This window comes from Erinaceus europaeus, chromosome 16, assembly GCF_950295315.1.
Source record: "Erinaceus europaeus chromosome 16, mEriEur2.1, whole genome shotgun sequence".
NCBI classification, from domain to species: Eukaryota; Metazoa; Chordata; class Mammalia; order Eulipotyphla; family Erinaceidae; genus Erinaceus; species Erinaceus europaeus.
This window is the reverse complement of record NC_080177.1, coordinates 34252680-34274229: the sequence shown is the minus strand read 5'-3', so window position 1 is coordinate 34274229 and position 21550 is coordinate 34252680. Positions and strand designations below refer to the sequence as shown.

The 21550-nt window shown below is 37.9% G+C and overlaps 2 protein-coding genes across 8 annotated transcripts in view; both read left to right on the top strand.

Annotated features, from left to right (window-relative positions):
• Nucleotides 1-21550, top strand: part of LRRC9 (leucine rich repeat containing 9) — a 96890-nt gene that overhangs the window by 11741 nt on the left and 63599 nt on the right. For 6 of the 7 annotated variants that reach the window (XM_016186492.2, XM_060174875.1, XM_060174874.1 and 3 more), the window contains 6 exons: nucleotides 2169-2351; nucleotides 7553-7708; nucleotides 9121-9317; nucleotides 9948-10079; nucleotides 17571-17747; nucleotides 18209-18326. In XM_016186492.2, the coding sequence (XP_016041978.2) occupies nucleotides 2169-2351; nucleotides 7553-7708; nucleotides 9121-9317; nucleotides 9948-10079; nucleotides 17571-17747; nucleotides 18209-18326 (963 nt within the window). The remainder of the gene's footprint in view (nucleotides 1-2168; nucleotides 2352-7552; nucleotides 7709-9120; nucleotides 9318-9947; nucleotides 10080-17570; nucleotides 17748-18208; nucleotides 18327-21550) is intronic. The other variant, XM_060174877.1, reaches the window with a different exon arrangement.
• The window catches only part of JKAMP (JNK1/MAPK8 associated membrane protein), a 415429-nt gene that overhangs the window by 372732 nt on the left and 21147 nt on the right, over nucleotides 1-21550 (top strand). The gene's annotated exons all lie outside the window — the stretch shown is intronic.

The window sequence follows — 21550 nt, the reverse complement described above, 5'->3', positions numbered from 1 at the left end:
CTACCCTAATGTTGCTATTGAGGAAGATGTGAGGATATCCTGGAGGCTGTTAGAAAGTAGTAATCAAGGGACCAAGGTGTGGCACACCTGATTCAGTGCACGTTACAATGTCCAATCACCTGGGTTCAATCCCGAGGTTTCTGCCTTTAGGGAGAAAGCTTCTCAAGTGTTGAAGTAGTGCTTCAGTTATCTCTCTCTTCCTCTCTATCTCTCCCTCCCCTCTCAATTTCTCTCTACCTCTATCCAGTAAATAAATAAGTAGATAAAATATTTTAAAATATGCTCTTATTTCACCAGAGTAAAGGACTCTGGGAGGAGGGGGTTCAGGTATACAGTGGTGGAGGAGGACCTAGGTGGGGGGGGGGGTTTAAAGTATTTTGCAGAAATCTGAAAATTTTACACATGTACCAACAACTGTATTTACTGTTAACTGTAAATCATTATTCTCTCAATTAGAAGTCATATATATTAAATATAAAAAAGAAAACAGTGATAATTCACTTCAAATCATACATTTACTTGATGCTTATAATATTTTAAATGCTGGGTCACACTGTTAAAAATTCTTTGAGAACTCTGTTCTCAAAGAATTTATCTCAGGGGGGCTGGGTAGTGGTGCAGTGGTTAAGTGCACATGGCGCAAAGCACAAAGACCAGGATAAGGATCCAGGTTTGAGCCCCAGCTCCCTACCTTCGGGGTGAATCGCTTCACAGGTGGTGAAGCAGGTCAGCAGGTGTCTATCTGTCTTCCCCTCCTCTCTCGATTTCTCTCTGTCCTATCCAACAACGACGACAGCAATAACAACAACAATAATAACAACAATAATGATAAACAGCAAGGTCAACAAAAGGGAAGAAATAGCCTCCAGAAGCAGTGGATTCATAGTGCAGACGCCGAGTCCCAGCGATAACCCTAGAGGCAAAAAAGAAAAAAAAAGGAAAAAGAATTTATCTCAGGAATTGATACACTTTTGTATAAGAGGCCAGATAGAAAATAGTTTAGGCATTATAGGCCAATATGGCTTCTATCCCATATTCTTAATTTTTAATATTATATTTATGTATTCGATAGAGACAAAATTGAAAGGGGGAGTGGGGGGAATAGAGAAGGAGAGAGAAAGAGAACTGCCGCTCTGCTTCCCCACTCATGAAACACCATACTGGGTCTTTGTGCATTGAAACATTTGTGCTCTACCAGGTGCACCACCATCTATCCCCTATATTTTTGACATTATTAAAAAATTAAATAATTTTTAGCTTGTAGATGGTTTCAGAGTCTATGTAGGAACTGAGATAGCTTACCAGATCGGATACTTGACTTTCCAGGAACACAGTCATAGTTTAAGCCTCAACAATACATAGCACCTTCGGGAAGTTCCAGTGCTGTGGTGTCTCTCCATTTATTTCTCTCTCTTTCTCTCTCTCTAAATGAAAAGTTTAACCTGAGAGCAGTGAAGAGTGCATCATAAGGCCTCAGCTTCACACACACACACACACACACACACACACACACACACCCATCATAAACTCTTTATCAACTTGTGGATGTACAAGCAGTTGTTTAAGAAAGGTCAGACCAGTAGCTAAGAGCTTGTCGGAGGAGCAGCCACCTCAATTCTATAAACAAAGGAATAAAACAAAGTTCCAGAGAAGATGATCAAATGCCTTCTTTATAAATAGGTATTTTCTGGGGAGTCGGGTGTTAGCACAGTGGGTTAAGTGCACATGGCACGAAGCACAAGGACCAGCTTAAGGATCCCAATTCGAGCCTCCGGCTCCCCACCTGTAGCGGGGTAGAGGGGTTGCTTCACAAGCAGTGAAGCAGGTCTGCAGGTGTCTATCTTTCTCTCCCTTTCTCTGTCTTTCCCTCTTCTCTCCATTTCTCTCTGTCGTATCCAACAACAACTGCGTCAATAATAACCACAACAACAATAAAAAATAAGGGGAAAAAGCCTCCAGGAGCAATGGATTCGTGGTGCAGGCACAGACAGCCACAGCAATAGCCCTGGAGGAAAGGAAGGAAGGAAGGAAGGAAGGAAGGAAGGAAGGAAGGAAGGAAGGAAGGAAGGAAGGAAGGAAGGAAAGAAAGAAGTATAAAAAAATAAAGTAAAAAAAGAAATAGGTATTTGCAACTAATGGACTAAACATTATCATTGCTGTCATTTTAGGACCTCACTAACTTAACGAGGCTATGTCATTTAAAGGATTTATGTCTGAATGATCCTCAGTATAAAACCAATCCAGTTTGTCTGCTGTGTAATTATTCTACACATGTGTTATATCACCTGCCTGGCCTCCAAAGACTTGACACGTTTGATGTGTCATCAAAGCAAATCAAAGAACTGGCAGATGTAAGTACATTCCTAATCAAGTGTCTATAACTAATATTTGATTACTTCACTGCATCTTTCTGACTGTGTCCATATGGAAGGTAGTATTATTTAGTAATGCTAGTGCTAAAATCTGAATAATGATAACTGTACTGAAAAGTGAAATAATAGAAAATATTCAACTTCTAAAAGTCTTATCCCATTTGATCATTTAGTTAAACATCCAGTAAATCATTTTGGAGTGTCTAGAATGTGCTAAGCACATAGATGACCCTTCCATCCTTATAGCTTGCCCTTCATAACAGTTTATCCATCATAAATAGGAACTTAGAAACAATTTAAACAATCGAATTTAATTTAACAATTTAATTTGTTCTTTATCCTGAACAGTGTATTTAAGTCTTCCAATTTATTTATAGTATAGATTTCCTGATGGAGAAAAATGCCTTTACTATCTTAGGTAAATAGTTAAAATTAGTCACCTTTTAATAAGCTAGAAAAAGACTGACAAATGCTGGATGATCTCTTTTTTGGTGGAGCTTAAAAAAAAGAAAGGGAAAATAATTACTTGTAATCTACTGTATCAGATCTAGGAACTCTAAGGGGGTATGAAGGGTTGGAAAGGAAGATGGGGAAAAGCTAGTGGCAGATGTATTGTGTTGGCATCTATCATGAGGAGATATGAAATGTACGCTTGTAACAGCAACCTTGTGTTTGGTGAAATACAGTGGTTCATTTTCATTATAAATTTTCCAACACCATTATTGAAGAGACTCTCTTTTCCTAATTTAATAATCTGGGCACCCTTGTCAAAGACTAGATGTGGGGGCTTATGTCTGGGCTTTCAATTCTATTCCACTGGTCAATGTGTCTAGTTTATGTTCTAGGACCAAGAAATTTTTATTTAATGGTCCTATAATAAGATTTAATATCTGATAGTGTGATGCCTCCAGTTCTGTTCTTTTGTCTCAAGATTGTTTTGGCACTTCTAGGTGTTTTCTGGTTCTAGATAAACATTTGTAGCTTTTGTTCTAGTCTCCTTAAAAAAATGGGTGGGATCTTGATGGGGGTTGCATTAAATTTGTATATGTCTCTAGATAGTATATTCATTTTGGTGATGTTAATTATTCCAACCTGTGAACATGGAATATCTTTCTACTTCTTTTTTTAAATTTTTAAATATTCATTTATTGGATAGAGATAGCTAGAAATTGAAAGGAAGGGGAAGAGATAGATAGATAGATAGATAGATAGATAAACAGACCTGCAGCACTGCTTACCCCCTGCAGGGAGTGAACAGGGGTTTGAACCAGTGCATTGTAACGTGTGCTCAACCAGGTGCACCACCACCTGGCTCCACATATCTTTCCACTTTTTGTGTCTTTTTCTATTTCCTCGAATAATGACTCATAATTTTCAGTATACAAGTCTTTCACTTCTTTGGTTAGGTTTATTCCTAGATATTTTATTGTTTTTGTTGCTATAGTAAAAGGAATTGATTTCTGGATTTCTTCTTCTGTTACCTTAGTGTTTGCATAGAGGAATGCCACTGACTTTTGTATGTTAATTTTGTAGCCTGACACCCTACTATATTGCCTGATAATTTCCAAGAGCTTCCTACTGGATTCCTTAGGTTTGTCAATATATACTATCTGCAAATAGAGAGAGTTTGACTTCTTCTATTCCAATTTGTATCCCTTCAATTCCTTGCTCCTGCCTGATTGCTATGGCAAGAACTTCCAATAGTATGTTGAATAGTAATGATGAAAGTGGGCAGCCCTGTCTAGTACCTGTTCTGAGGGGGAATGCTTCCAGTTTTTCACCATTCAGTATCATGTTGGCTATAGGTTTGATATATATGGACTCCACTATCTTAAGGAATATTCCATTTATTCCCAATTTTTGTAGTGTTTTGATCATGAAGGGATGTTGAATTTTGTCAAAGGCTTTCTCTGCATTTCTTGATATAATCATGTGGTTTTTTTGTTTTGCTTTTACTGATGTAGTGAAACACATTGACTGATATATGTATATCAAGCCAATATCCTTGCATCCTGGGATAAACTCCATTTGGTCATGATGAAAATTTTAGAATACATATTCTATTCAAGTTCACAGGTGTCATTCTCAAGGACAGAACATATGTTAGGCCACAAAGATAGTGTCAACAAATTCAAGAGCATTGAAATCATTCCAAGTATCTTCTCAGACCACAGTGGAAGTAAATTAACATATAACAACAAGCAAAAAAATTAGTATAAGTCCCAAAATATGGAAGCCCAACAATACACTACTTAAGAACTATATATGGACAATTACTGGGTCAAAGAGGAAATTAAGGAAGAAAGCAAATCTTTCGAGAATTCAATGAAAATGAAGACACAAGCTATCAAAATATTTGGGAGACAACTAAGGCAGTACTAAGAGGGAAGTTCATAGCCATATAAGCATGCATTAGGAGACAAAAAAAAAAGTGCAGATAAACAACTTGACTGCACACCTTAAAGACTTGGAAGAAGAGGAACAAAGGATCCCTAAAGAACTGAAATGGGGGTCGGGCGGTGGCGCATGTGGCGCAAAGCGCAGGGACCGGCGTAAGGATCCCGGTTCGAGCCCCCGGCTCCCCACCTGCAGGGGAGTCGCTTCACGGGCGGTGAAGCAGGTCTGCAGGTGTCTATCTTTCTCTCCCCTCTCTCTCTGTCTTCCCCTCCTCTCTCCATTTCTCTCTGTCCTATCCAACAACGAATTGCGTCAACAAGGGCAATAATAATAACCACAAAGAAGCTACAACAAGGGCAACAAAAGGGGGGGGGGGATGGCCTCCAGGAGCGGTGGATTCATGGTGCAGGCACCGAGCCCAGCAATAACCCTAGAGGAGGGAAAAAAAAAAAAAGAAGAAGAACTGAAATAACTACAATTAGGGCATAAATAAATGACATTGAAAATAAGAGAGCCATACAAAAGATCAGTGAAGCTAAATGTTGGTTCTTTGAAAGAGTAAACAAAGTCGACAAACCCTTAGCCAAACTCACAAAACAAAAAAGGGAGAAGACCCAAATAAATAGGATTTTAAGTGAATGAGGAGATAACACAATAGACACCACAGAAATCCAACGTATCATGTGAGGCTTCTATGAATAACTATATGCCACCAAGCTAGAGAACATGGAAGAAATGGACAAGTTCCTAGATACCTATAGACTTTTAAGTTAAACAAAGAGGAACTAGAAAATATGAACCGGCCAATCACAGTCAAAGGAATTGAAACAGTATTCCAAAATCTTCCCGAGAATAAAAGTCCTGGGCCAGATGATTTCTATAAATGAATTCTACAAAACCTTTTACAACTCTTCCAAAAGACTGAAGACACAAGAATACTCCCTTCAGGGAGTCCGGTGGTGGCGCAGTGGGTTAAGCGCACATGGCGCAAAGCGCAGGGACCAGCGTAAGGATCCCGGTTCGAGACCCCGGCTCCCCACCTGCAGGGGAGTCGCTTCACGGCGGTGAAGCAGGTCTGCAGGTGTCTATCTTTCTCTCCCCTCTCTCTCTGTCTTCCCCTCCTCTCTCCATTTCTCTCTGTCCTATCCAACAGCAAAGCAACGTCAACAATGGCAATAATAACCGCAACGAGGCTGCAACAACTAGGGCAACAAAAAGGGGGGAAAATGGCCTCCAGGAGCGGTGGATTCATGGTGCAGGCACCAAGCCCAGCAATAACCCTGGAGGGGAAAAAAAAAAAAGAATACTCCCTTCCAGCAATTATGAAGTCAGCATCACTCTGATACCAAATTCAGACAGGAATACAACAAAAAAAGAAATCTACAGACCAGTATCTCTGATGGGTTGCTTTTTAAATTGAGAGAGAGGCAGAGATACAGACAGAGGGAGACCACTTCCATATGGTGCATAGGTCACACAAATGACTTACCCAGGGAGTTATCTCTCTGATCCTATGTGATCAAGTTATTAATAACTGAATGGTCTCATGGTAGTAAGAAATTCAAGATAATTGAATTTAATTGACAATTTAGTAATTCCTTAATCTAAAATTCATTTAGGGCATCTTTTTGTAGACTAACAATTAATTCTGTTTCTTAGCCATGCTTTAAAAATGAATATTGCATTAGTCTTTAATTCTTTTTAAATTCTTTAATTTCCTTTAAATTATTAGTTAACAGAATGAGTATAGTCTCTCTCTCTCTCTCTTTTTTTTTTTTTACCAGTACTGCTTCATTGGTTAAATAATACTCCTAAATTGAATTCTATCTTCAGTCACTTTTATGTTATCATTGTGGAATTAAAAATGATTCTCAGGAGTTGGGTGGTAGCACAGTGGTTAAGCGCATGTGGTACAAAGCTCAAGGACTAGCGTAAGGATCCCAGTTTGAGCCCCTGGCTCCCCACCTGCAGGGGAGTCGCTTCACAGGTGAAGCAGTTCTGCAGGTGTCTACCTTTCTCTCCCCCTTTCTGTTTTCCCCTCCTCTCTCCATTTCTCTCTGTCCTATCCAACAACCAAGACATCAATAACAACAGCAACAATAAAAAATATAACGGGCAACAAAAGGGAAAATAAATAAATATAATTAAAAATTTTTAAAAATGATTAGTCACTTTCTTCACCTTATCTTGGATGGAGCTGAAAGTAGTCACGTTAAGTGTGACAATCCAGAAAGAGAAGGATGAATATGGGATGATCTCACTCATGGGTAGAACTTAAGAAGCAATAACTAGAAGGAGAAACAAAAAATAAAGCATAGTCTTTGTGTCTTTTGCACCAAAGGAAATAACTCGGGGGGGGGACTTGAGGGAGGGTATTTGGGAGGGGGTTTGAAGTCCTTGCACATAATGATGTAAAAGGACCTAGTATGATGATGAAAGTGTTTTGCAGAAACCTATCATGGTGAGGTGAGAAATTTTACCCATTTGTCAACAGCTGTACTGTAAGCCATTAACCTCTCCAATAAAAAAAAATTAAAATAAAAAATGAATACGCCTTATACTTAAAATAGTATCCACAAAGAAAATCTCTGGAATTTTATAGTTTACTTATAAAATTTAACCATAGAATTCTGTGTAGACAGTATCATTTCAACAATCATTATTAGTAGTGATTTGAGTATGCAAAGCATTCAAATCTCATATAGAGCATATCACACTAGTATATCGCTAATAATTACCTATAATGTTTTGTGCCCGTTAACATACACTTATTTCACTTTTAGAGCACAGCAATAAAAAAAATGATGTATTATAATATGCGTATAAAAACTGCTCAGCGGCATCTTAATGAAGACCTTGTAAAACTGAATGACCGAAAATGTAAATTACAGAAGTTGCCAGAAGAACGAATAAAATTATTCAGCTTCATGAAAAAAAATGTAAGATTTAATATTGTAAAATTTCAACGACCTTACCAGAATAAAATACAGATAAGATTACGTTCTCTTAAACTGTATGTACATATATATACATTCACAATTTATTTATATATTTTTTGTTTGTTTGTTCAAATGGAGGCAGAGAAAAGTAGGGTGGGAAGAAACCACAATACTGTAGCTTCCTTCGCTATGGCAAGCCCAGACTAAAACCTGGGCACCATATATGGCAAAGGATATGCATCCAAGTGAGCTTTTTTCCTAGCTCAAATACATATTTTTTTGACAAATACTATTTCAGGTTTACCCCCCCCCCCCAATATTTGGTTCCAGGTGCTTAACTAATCTTCATTTTGAAGAAAATGTAGACTTACTAATTTCTGAAATTTCTTAAGCTGTAAAATTCAATGCAATTCTAATAGTTATGACCATCTTGTGAGCTGTATATTCATTAGACATCAGCAGGTTGTGCTCAAAAGTTATTTTCTTGTCTAGAGTATTAAAATGTCCCTTTACAAATGATATAAAATTTAAACAAGGTGGAAACTTTTAAATCAAGCTGTATTTTATATTATGTGTTTATTCTTTTGATTCAGAATAAATTAGATTTCCTTTACTAAATAAAAGTGGGTCTTGAGAAATTGAGGATTATTAATGTCAAAGCAGAGCTTTATATATTCATGAATTTATTTATAAAAAATTATGAAAACATAATTACTCAACAAATGGCATTAGGAAAATCCCCAGGCAGGCACCAGGTGGTGGCACACTCAGTTAAGTGCACATAGTACTAAGCACAAGGACCTGCACAAGAACTGGGTTTGAGCCCCTGCTCTCCGCCTGTAGATGCTTCAGAAGCGGTAAAACAGATCTGCAAGTGTCTACCTTTCTCTCTCCCTCTTTGACTCCTCATTCCCTATTAATTTCTGTCTTATCTGGGAATTCTCTGAAATGAGATCAGCCAGAAACAAAGGATGAATATGGGATAATCTCACTCATGGACAAAAGCTGAGAAATAAGAAGAGGAGGGGAAACAGAAAGCAGATCTTGGACTGAGTTTGGTGTATTGCACCAAAGTAAAGGACTCTGGGGGAGGGTGACTTTCAAATTCTGGTGCATGATGGTGGAGAAGAACCTAAGCTGGAAGTGAGAGTGTTTTGTAGAAAACAGAAATTTTACACCTGTACCTACAACTGTATTTACTACAAACCATTAAGCCTCCGATAATTTTTTTTAAAGGGAAAAAATGGCCACCGGGAGCAGTGGATTTGTATTACCAGTATAGAGCCCCAGCAATAATGAAAAGATTAAAGAAAATGATTAGAGAAAAATGTCTTAAATTAACATATACTTTATAGAATCCACTATAAAATTCACTAAAACCTTTTGCTGTCTGCTATACTGATTTTTCATAGTTGGAACGAGAGCTGGCTGAACTCAAGGAATCTAGAAAAGGGAATCATGATAGATCCAGTAATAAAAAAGTAACTGAACTTGACAGATCAAAGAATATTGAACCTGTCACTGAAGAAGCAAGTCTTCAAGAGAAGATATTGATCAAACTAAATGCCTTGAATGAAAGGGGAACATTCTGGAACAAAAAACTAGATGAGTATGTCTAATGAATTGTCTAGTTGTTAAAATGTGTAGTCTTTTCCTTTCTTTTCTTTTTTCCTTTCTTTTCTTTTTCTTATAGAGACAGGGAGAGAAAGTGAGAAATAAAGACATCTGTAGCACTGCCCAACATTCATCCATAGAGATGTGGACCTAGAACATGAAACAATTCTATTTCTCTCTGCCTGTATCAGAAAAGGAAGGAAGGAAGGAAGGAAGGAAGGGAGGGAGGGAGGAAGGGAGGGAGGGAGGGAAAGGGAAAAGAAAGGGAAAAGATCTTTTAAAAAAGGGGAAAAAAGGCCACTGGGAAAGGTGGAGTTTTTGTGCTGGCACTGAGCTCAGTGATAAGACTGGTGGCAAAAATAAATAAAGTTTGACTTGTCTAAGGTCTGGAAACCATTAAGTGGTTCAGTCTAAATCTAAAATTCACATATTCTTAGGTTAACAAATTTTGCAATATTTTTGATTACCAAAAGCTGGATGTATTTCATTTCATTTAACAGTTAACAAGTTTTCTTTATACAATTACAAAAGCTGTAGATTTTAGTATTTTTAAAAAATATATCATGTATTTTAACCTTACAATATTTTTACCATTCTAATAGCTTTGTATATTTTTCTTGTGTAGAATTGAAACAATTTATCACACTGAAGTAAAGCAAAAGAAGAAAAGTCATGGCTTATTGATTCCATTTTTGTTGATTGAGTTGGAGACTGTAGGGAATATCCACTTCGAAGAAGGCACTTGTTCTGATGACTGGTAAATCTATTTGACATTTCGTGTAGTGTTAAAACATTAAGACCTGGGCTCTCAGGATGGTTCACTTGGGTAGTGTCCATGCTTTATCATGGGCATGTCCCCGGTTCAAGTCTAGTCCCCACTACCCTGAAGGAAGCTTTGGTGCTGTGGTATCTTCCTCTCTATCTCTGGCTCTCTGGATGGAAAAGTTGATCTGGAGTGGGGAATCTCATGACAACAATTAGAACAAGAACAACAGGGGGAGAACTGATAGGAGGAAGAAAATAAGAGGGCTCTGAACTCCAGCTTCATCAGCACCCAGAGAAAGAGGAGGGAAAGGAGAGGGATATATGGAGATAGTAATGTTGTCATGAGTGGCTTGGAGAGGATGAGAGGACTGGATCAGGAAGAAAAATGGGGCAGTTATGTCTAAATGTAAACAGACGGTTGTAGAGATGATGGCTGGCCCATGTGGTGGCTTGCAGTGGGGCCACTGAAGATTCAGAACCCTGGTGGTGGGACTGGAGTAGATTTATACTCCTATTGACATATAATTTTGTAAATCACTCTTAAATCACTAATAAAAATTAAAAAAAACAAGAACAACATATTTCTTCACATGTTAGGATCGTCAACTGAAGTATCAATTCTTTTTTTTTTTTTTCCCCCTGCTAGGGATTTTTCCTGGAGCTTCACACCTGCATGATTCCACCACTCTGGGTGGACTCTTTTTATTTTTATTTTTTAACTTTATAGAATGAGTAACAGAGTGAGAGAGAGAGAGATGAGAGACACCACAGCACTGCTCCATTACTCATAAAGCTTCTCCGTAGCATGGTGCTTGTTTGTGGAGGCCAGTGACCCGGGCCTGGTTATTGCTCATGATAAAGCATGTGCTCTACTGGGTGAATTGTCTCTTGACCCTCAATTTATAAAATCTTTTAAGTATCACATTTTCACAATATTTGCCGTAATGAGTTTTTATCCACTAGAAATTGACTGTTACTACCTTTTAAAAACTGACTTTATTTTTGTAGACCTGAAGACTGTTCATATTTGACTTCAACTCTCCACTTTTTCACTCAGTTAGATAGAGAGACCATAGCAATAGAACTTCCTCCATTGTCAGAGTGCCTCCCACGTGGTACCAGGGTTTGAGCCTGTGCCACACATATGGCAGAGCACTCACCCTACTTGGTGAGCTACCTCCCCAGTCCTTACTTTACCACTTTTATGAATTTCCTTGTTTTTGCCATTGCCATAAACTCTTATTTCCTAGCTAATTTCCTTTAGCCCAAAAGCAAAATATGATTTAGAAAAATTTGTGGTCATTTATTTATGTTATCCATGTCTATTTTATACAGTTCATTTATGGACTAAATGTAGCTCTGGGTGCTGACTATTGTGTGAAAAGCTGAAACATAGAAGGAATGACAAAGCAGGATTGGCAAAGGCAAGCTGCAAGTACTGGAGAAGGCTGCTTAGTAGATTTCCCAGGGGACCACAGTCCAATTCAAACCACTTATGTAAAGCAATCTAAAGCCAGGCTGCACATGAACTTTGTGAGTTAAAATAAAGTATATACTCAAACCCCAGAAATCTGGATGAAAATTACATTTGGACAGAAATGAAGAGAACCACAGAAACAAAAGCAGAAAGTAGGCATCCACATTTGACAGTGAAAAATCTACTGGTAAAAAAAATAGGAAGTGGTTGTGTTGCCTTAACTAAAAGTAGCAACCAAAAAAAAAAATTTTTTTTTAAATAAAGAAAAAAGAAAAGAAAGAAAATTAGAAATAAACTCTAATTATATTTCACATTTTTGCAATCATTTTCTCAAAACTGAGAAGCTATTTAATGAGCCAAACATACTATGAGCTTGAGAGAAACTAGAAATCCTGTAAAACTATAAAGTGGGCTAGGCATATCACACTAGTGTATGGTTTTACTTATAACCTCATTACCAAACAAGTAAATTAAAAAAAAAAAAAAAAAAGGCAAGAACAGAGTTAGAGAGACCTAAGGACACAACACTGCAGTTCCCTTCTCCTTCTATGTGGTGGTGATCAGGCTCAAACTTGGGTTGTCCACATGACAAAGCAAAACACTATCTAGTTAAGCTATCTTGCCAGCCCTGTTTACTTGGTTTTAATAATAACCTTACTCCATTTTAAAGTGAAGATCAAATATGTGTTTGCAGTATTTCAAGGACTTGTATTTACTCTTAGTATTACAAGCTGTATGAAGTTAGTGCCTAGGCTGACTGTTCTCAAAAAATCACTTCGAATTCTGGCAATTTAAATGGAAACAGGATTTCCAAACCAGTAAGAGAGAAACTATAGAGGAGGGACAAAGAGAAACCACAGTGGAAAATTATAACCCATTTATGAATTGGCAAAAGGGTACTAAAAAGAACAAAGGAGAGCAGAGCAGTGAGTCCCCCATTGTACCACCCAAACCCATCCCCCAGACCAAAGGTGTCTTATTTGGGAAATAGCAGCAGCCTGAGAAAACAAACTCCTCAAATAAGATTTCAAGGCTGAACCTTTTGTCAGAATGCAGGGGGATCCATGTGACCTTGCCTGACTAGATCTGAGCTACATATAGTCCCGAGCAAGCTGACAGGCTGATAGATCTGCACCTGAAACAATCTTGTATAACTTTTATCAAACCAGCACCCTCCCTAACTCTGAGCATATATATGTTCTGTTAATCTGTTGATTCCTTCCCTGATTCTCCCTGTATAGTCCCTCTATTGGCTGCAGTTGGGGGAGTTTTTTGTTTGGTTTGGTTTGCAGGCTTTTCGTTTGTTTGGTTGGATTTGTTTTGTTTTCTCTTCTCTCTCTCTCTCTCTTTCTTTTTTCTTTTCCTTTTCTACATTTCTTTATTTCTTTTCCTTTTCTACCTTTCTTTCTTTCTTTCTTCTCCTTCTCCTTCTCCTTTTTTTTTTTTTTCTTAGCTGTTTCTGGCATCTATTCCCCACTTCAATTTGGATCTGACTACACAGTCCCAAGCAATTTGTTGGGCTGGTAAATCTGCCCATTGAAGCAATCAGGCAAAGCTTCATCTGCACTATTCCAGCCTTTAGGTCCATGATTGTTCAACAATTTGTTTGGCTTTGTATGTTGACTCTCTTTTCAGCTACCAGGTTCCAGAGATAGCATGATCCCAACCAGACTTCCCTGGATAGACAACCCCATCAGTGTGTCCTGGAGCTCCACTTCCCCAGAGCCCCACCCTACTAGGGAAAGAGAGAGACAGACTTGGAGTATGGATCGACCAGTCAATGCCCATGTTCAGCGGGGAAGCAATTACAGAAACCAGACCTTCCACCTTCTGCATCCCACAATGACCTTGGGTCCATACTCCCAGAGGGTTAAAGAATAGGAAAGCTATAAGGGGAAGGGATGGGATCTGGTGGTGTGAATTGTGTGGAGTTGTACCCCTCTTATCCTATGGTTTTGTCAATGTTTACTTTTCATCCATAAAAAAATAAATTAAAAAAGAATAATATATATCCTGCTAGACTTTCATTCAGACTAGACAGAATGGTAAAAACAAACAAACAAACAAACAAAAACCTTCTCAGACAAGCTACAGTTAAAGGAATCAACTATTACCAAACCTGCTCTGTTTTTGTATTGTCTTTTTACCAGAGCACTGCTCAACTCTGGCTTATGGTGATGCAGGGTGTTGAATGTGGGAGCCCAGAGCCTCAAACATTAAAGTCATTTACAAAACCATCATATATTATTACCTCAGCTTGATCTTTTATTTATGTATGTTAAGAGATAACTTACAAAGTTCTTTAAATTGCTATGTGCGCCACTTATTAATTTCATCATTGACTTTTATTAATTTAAAAAGCAGTGATTTAACATTTAAATAAAAAGTACTAGGACAGATCTAGAAATAACAAAATAGTCTTTTATTCTGTTAGTACAAGGGCATTGCAGATTTCTAATTTTGTGCCATTTAGTATTTCTCAGCTTAATTTAATTAAGGAAATCAAAGGACTGTACTTTTCAGTTTTAAAATGCCCCTATTGGGAAGGGAAGATAGCATAATGGTTATGTAAGAGACATTTATCAAGGAAGGGGGGCCAAAGGCTTAAAAATGATGCTTTTGTACATTGAAAGCTTTCGATCTGGTTATATAAACAGCGGGCATTTACAACACAAAGAACTAGCTTTAGGGGGGTGGGTATACCCAGTTAAGTGCACATATACTTTTCTAAACTTTACTTATTTGATAGAACAGAGAGAAAGAGAGAAAGTGAGAGCACTGCTTTACTACTTGTGAAGATCTTCCTCCCCCCCCCCCCCCCAACGCCCAGTCACTGCTTAAATCTCATCCTGATCTAAAATCTGGGCTACATAAAGACAAGACCAAAATTATTATGAGCATAGCTAGGTGATGGCAGCAGAGAATGAATGAATAGGATATTTTCTAGAGATAAGTCTTTAGCTCAAAAATATTTATTTCAGAACATAGGCCTCAAGAATATTTGATTTCATCACTCCATGATGCTTTTTTCTTTTTCTAATTTTTATTTATAAAGTGGAAATATCGACAAGACTATAAGATAGGAGGGGTACCATTCCACATAATTCCCACCCCCAGAACTCCATATCCAAATCCCTCCCTTGATAGCCACCCTATTCTTTATCTCTCTGGGAGTATGGACCCAGGGTCATTATGGGGTGCAGGAGGTGGAAGGTCTGGCTTCTGTAATTGCTTCTCCATTGGACATGGGTGTTGGCAGGTTGATCCATACTCTGAGCCTGTCTCTTTCCCTAGTGGGGCAGGGCTATGGGGAGGCAGGGCTCCAGGACACATGGTGGAGTCATCTGCCCAGGGAATTTAGGTTGGCCATGATGCTTTTTTCATCTAGATAGAGAGGCAAAAGGAGTGAGGAGAGGGGCATCACTGGAGCTTTCTTTGGTGCCATAGCACCTCCCAAGTGGTTCTGAGATTTAAATTTAGGTCACAACATGACAAGGGATGTGCCCTACCTAGTGAACTATTTCTCCTGCCCATATTTCAAAGAGTTTATTCAAAAAATCAGATATGATGCTGATTTAGACTATAGTAAGAGCAAAGGTGATAATGAAATACAGTCCTATTCGCAATGTATTTTAGATGTAGGGCCAAATAGACTTGGTAAATGAGGGGATATTGGTGAGGAGAAATAAGGCAGTTTATTCCTTTTGACCTCAGTTACCTGTTAGATGGCGGTACAAAACACTGAGAAGGAAAACTCAGAAAGAGCAGGTTTATGGGCAGTTATCAAATGAGTTATGTTTGAGAGACCTAGTACATAAGCAATAAAAGGAAACATTATCAAGCTGGTGGCTGGGTATTCAAGTTTGGACATATTCAGCAATGTTAGGTGGTAGTCACATCAAGAAATAAAAAGTTGAAATATATTGTGGTAGTCACATCAAGAAATAAAAAGTTGAAATATATTAGTGTGTGTACACACATAAATAGACATATTGTATATATGTATTTATACAATTTACAACTCAGTTTAAAATGTAATATGCATATATATATCACATAGTAGATGTATGTGTAAGTAATTCACACACACACACACAAACAGATGAATCCCCTAGAGATAATGTTCATGGAAATAAGAGGTGAGCAATGACTAATTCCTGGGGAAATCCAACTTTAGAAGTATGTCAGAGGTGTTGGAGAGGTTGTGGAGAAAAAGAAACTGCTACATTTCTGGTAGTAATATAAACTGGTGCAGCCCCTTTGGAATACTATATGAAGAGTCCTTACACAAGGGGCTGGGCAGTAGTGCACCTGGTTGAGCTCATGTTAACATGTGCAAGGACCCAGGTTCAAGCTCCTGGTCCCCACCTGCAGGGGGGAAGCTTCACAAATGGTAAAGCAGGGCTGCAGGTGTCTTTCTCTCTCCCTCTCTATCTTCCCCTTCCCTCTTGATTTTTCTCTGACTCTATCCAATAATAAATAAAGATAATTTTATAAAAGGTTCCTTAAACAAGTTAAAATGGAATGACCTTATTATCCAGCATTACCACTCTTAGGCATTTAGTGGACATGAAACACTAATTTGAAGGGACATATGCACCCCTATATTCATAGCTGCATTATGCACAATAACCAAAAAGTAGAAGCAATCTATATGCTCATCAACACATGACTCTAAAGAAGTTATGGGATATATATTCCATGGATTACTACTCTGCAATCAAAAAAAGATGATATTTTGTCCTTTGTGATAAAATGAATGGAACTAAAGTTGACTATGCTTATCGAAATAAGAGATGAAAGACAATTACCAGATGAGTTCACTCTTATGTGGAATCTAGAGAACTGGTACATATGAACTTGATTTAAAAAAAAAAAAAGAAAGAAAAACAGAACCAAGCAAACTGTTTCTAAGACTTGTGAGACCTATAGTGATTATTTTTGGGAGGTGGGAGGGTGGGGATACAGAACTTTGGTGGTGCACGTGATGTGGACCATACACTGTAATCTTACAATCTGTAACCTACTATTAATCACAAATCAATAATTTTAAAGGCTGCAAGGAATATAGTGATGGAGTGTGATGCACTGAGTCCCAATAATAAACCTAATGGAAAAGTCTGTCAGAGGAAAAAGAAGCAGCAGATTAAAAAAGAAGAAAAAGAAGAAGGAGAAGGAGGAGGAGATGGAGGAAGAGGAGGAGGAGGAAGAGGAGGAGGAGGAAGAGGAGGAGGAGGAGGAGGGAAAAGAGGAGGAGAAGGAAGAGGAGGAGGAGGGAGAGGAGGAGGAGGGAGAGGAGGAAGAGGAGAAGGAGAAGAAAGAAGAAGAGGAAGAAGAAGAAGAAGAAGAAGAAGGCGGCATAGGGGTGCAAGATTTGAGTCCCAGAGTGAAGCAGGTCTTCAGATATCTTTCTCTCTTCCTCTCTTATATCTCCACCCCCTCAATTTCTTTCTTTCCTATCAAATAAAATAGAAAGAAAAAAAGGGGCCAGTAATGACCACTGGAAACAGTGTATTCCTAGTGCAGTTGCTGAGCCCCAGCTATAACCCTGATGGAAAAAAAAAAAAAAAGTTGTAGTATAGTAGTAGTAGGCAGGGTAGGTAGCATAATGGTTATGCAAACAGACTCCACACTTGAGGCTGCAAGGTCACAGGTTCAATCCCCAACACCACCGTAAACATAGCTGAGCAGTACTGGGATGGGTGTGGGGGATGAAGGAATAGTCAACCAATAATTAGAAAGTGAGATTCATTTTGTTTCATAGAGGCTTTCACAAAATATTCACAAAAAAATCATTTCAGTAATGGACATTGCCTGACCAGTATATATCAGAATATATCATTGTTATGCTTCAAAGTCTAGTTTCTCTGATTAAATGTGTGCTTTTTTGTGAATGCAAAGCAACTGTATAGCAAAAAGCATAAAAATATGGGCTGCAACCTTTATTGATGTATAACTTTGAACTCTTCAATATTTTATGTGTATATATCCTGTATTCCTATATAGGTTTAATTCCTGCTATGAATTAATTCTGTCACGCTTTTGTACATGGGAGTTCAGACCATATGGCATTATGGGAGTGAAAGTAAAACGTGTCCTTAAAGTTAACAACCGTATTCTGAGATTGAAATTTGAAGAGAAATTCCAAAAGTTTTTGGACTCGGAAGATATGCATGATTCAGAGTAAGAAGCTAAGGTCTATAAGGAACATTTTTTTTTTTTTTTTACAAAATCTTGACTTTTATAAAATATGTTACATAGGTTTGCAAAAGTGAAAGTAGGCTTTGGCAGAAAATCTTTCCTTTTATGCAACTCCCTTGGCTAAGATGATCTTATAGTTTATATACATTGGACCTCTTTTTGAAAATGTGTGAGAGTAGCAGTTTAATTAGGAAGCTGAATAGAATTATACTTTTAGTGATAAGCTTAATGTGATATGTACACACATTTATTTTTGGTGGTGCATACATGAAAGTTACATAGTGATATAATGCAATGTTACTTCAACACATTTATTTTTAAAGTAATAATACTGGAACATCAATTGTAAATGAGAAATCTTTTGGACAGGACACATGGTCATCTTCTCTATGGCTATGCTTTTTTGAAACTAATTCTTAAACTTTTTTGTTTCAATTACTAAGGAACTCTCGAAAGATGCTAGAATGCCTTTTTTATGTTTTTGATCCTGAAATTACAGTGAAGAAAAAACACCTACTACAAATACTTGAAAAAGGATTCAAAGATGGTGAAACAAGCAAGGTAGCATACAATATCATTCAAAATAATGCTTTCTTCCTAGTGAATAGAGCCCTGCCATGGTTAAACATGGTTGATTCCCAGTTATCCATACTTACATCAAACAACTGATGTTGCACATAGCTTAATGTTGTCACAGAAAATACGACATCTTCCTTCTTCGGATAGTATCAGGAAAACTCTACTGATTGCATTATCTCCTATCCAAGTACTAGCCAGGCCCAACCCTGCTTAGCTTCTGAGATCAGACAAGATCAGGAGTGTTCAGGATGGTATAGCTGTAGAGTTGATTGCATTATCTGCATAACTATTTAGTCTTTCTAGGCATTTTATTTTTCTGTTGTGACCTTTATGAAATTCACTTCTTTAATGTTTTAAACTCTCTCAGGTTGTCTCCACCTGGAAAAAATAGCATTCATTTAAAACTGTTGTACTTTCTAGCTATCATGTTTTTTTTCCCTTTTGCTACTATTTAAAAAAATTTTTATTAGTGATTCAATATTGATTTACAAAATTACATGTCAACAGGGGTATAATTCCACACCGTTCCCAACACCAGAGTTCTGAATCTCAAGTCCCTCCATTACAAACCACTGTGGTTCTCCCAAGGCTGTAGATACGGGTTAACTGTCATCTCCACAACTCTCTGTCTACGTTTGTACATGATTTCCCCCTTTTTCTACTAGGTCCAATCCTCTCTTCCTCTCCAAACCACACATAACCCTATTACTACATCCAAGTATCTATCTCCTTTTCATCCTCTCTCTCTCTCTGGAACCTGACAGAGCTGGAGTTTAGAGCCCACTTTCCTCTTCCTCCTGTCACTGGGAGTATGGATCAAAGTTGTTTTGGGAGTGCAGAAGGTAGGAGTCTGGCTTCTGTAATTGCTTCTCTGCTGGATTTGGATATGGTCACTTCATACCCCAGCTGGTTTCTATCTTTCCCTGGTGGGGCAGGGCTCTAGAGAGATTAGGTTCCAGGACACATTGGTAAGGTTGTCTGCATAGGGAAGTCAGGGTGGAATCATGCTAGCGTCTGCAACTTGCTACTACCATTTCTTTTTTTTTTTTAATTTTTTTTTAAATTTTTTTTATATTTATTCCCTTTTGTTGCCCTTGTTGTTTTATTGTTGTAGTTATTATTGTTGTTGTCGTTGTTGGATAGGACAGAGAGAAATGGAGAGAGGAGGGGAAGACAGAGAGGAGGAGAGAAAGATAGACACCTGCAGACCTGCTTCACCGCCTGTGAAGCGACTCCCCTGCAGGTGGGGAGCCGGGTTTCGAACCGGGATCCTTATGCCGGTCCTTGTGCTTTGCGCCACCTGCGCTTAGCCCGCTGCACTACAGCCCGACTCCCTCTACTACCATTTCTTATTCTCTACTTCATTGCCCCACTTTGCTACTAATATTGATTTGTCCCTACTTACTCCTGAGCTCCAAAATATCCAATCAGCCTTAAATCAGTTTTCTATCTCTTGGTAAGGCAGTTATAACACACTGTGGAGCAATGCTTTCTAATATTTTTCAGAATATGACAAAGAAAATTATTGCTACAATTGGATCTTTGCATTTCTACTCAACAGTCATGTAACCTCACTTCTCTCTACCTGTTTTTTTTCTGTATATAAAAAAATTAGTTAATTGTATCTATTTCACAAAGTTATTGGGATTTAGTGAATATGCATAAAAAGTTCTCTGATACTTTTACATCGATTTTTCACATCATTACAATAACCAGAGTAAAAACAACCCACATATTCAGTAACAGGTAAATGTATATGGTTTTATGTGGCATATACATATAATAGATTATTATTCATTCATAAAATGGAATTAAATTCTGATACATAGTATACATGTATTAACTTTCAAATGGTAAATGGTAGAAGCCAGACACAAATGAAAACATATGATTTCACTTGTATAGTTACAAGTTGATTAGGTAGATACATAGAGGCAGAAAGTAGAATTGAGGCTTGTCAGCAGCTTGGAAAAACAAAAAAACTGGGAGTTATTGTAGATGAATAGAGTTTCTACTGGGTTGTCAAAAAGTAATGACATTTTTCTATGCAAAAAAATGTATACTGTGGTCCGGGAGGTGGCACAGTGGATAAAGCATTGGACTCTCAAGCATGAGGTCCTGAGTTCAGTCCCCAGCAGCACATGTACCAGAGTGATATCTGGCTCTTTCTTTCTCCTCCTATGTTTCTCATTAATAAATAAAATATTTTTAAAAATGCATACTGACTTTTCTGACAACCCAATATTTGAGATGGTGAAAGGTTTTAGAAGTGAGTAGTAGTGATAGTTATACAACATAAATATACTTAATAGCAGTAAACTGCATACACTGAAAATAGTAGTTTTAACTTATGTATTTTTAAACATAATAAAAAATCACCAAAAATCATTCTAGACATTTGATTACAACTGGATTAGAGGCAATAGGAGCAGAGGCTAAGGGCACTTTTACCAAGGAGTAACAGCAATAGCTAACACCAGGGATGACAGCTGCAGCAAAGCATGGTAGAGTGCCCTCAGTGAACTTTCTGCAAGAGAGGTTAAAAAGGTGAGGGTTTTAGGATTTGCAAAGTAGAATGAAGTGCTTAGAATCATTCCTCAGAATGAAGAACTGTCAAGGGCACTAAGGGTAAGGGGAAAATGGGGCTAATATTTCTGTATTTTCTGCCAGTTACACTCTGTGAAACTATGTCCTCTCCTAAAGGAGATGCAGTATAACTAAATCTACACCAGCCCTCTACACTCTTCTATCCTAAACAAGTGTGACTGTTGAGCATTTTGAAACGTGGATAGTTAGAATTGAAATAGGCTAAAACTTTTAGATAAACATCAGGTTTTTGAGGACTTTAATATAGACCAAAGATTATAATTTCTTGGATCTGTGGCATTGCACTGTTTTTATTCCCCCATGTTTCTGACTACTTCATCTTTGACTGTTTATTTTTTTAAATTTTTTATTATTATTTTTTTTTAATTTAAGAAAGGATTAATTAACAAAATAATAGGGTAGGAGGGGTACAATTCCATACAATTCCCACCACCGAATCTCCATTTCCCATCCCCTCCCCTGATAGCTTTCCCATTCTCTATCCCTCTGGGAGCATGGACCCAGGGTCACTGTGGGTTGTAAAAGGTGGAAGGTCTGGCTTCTGTAATTGCTTCCCCGCTGAACATGGGCGTTGACTGGTCGGTCCATACTCCCAGTCT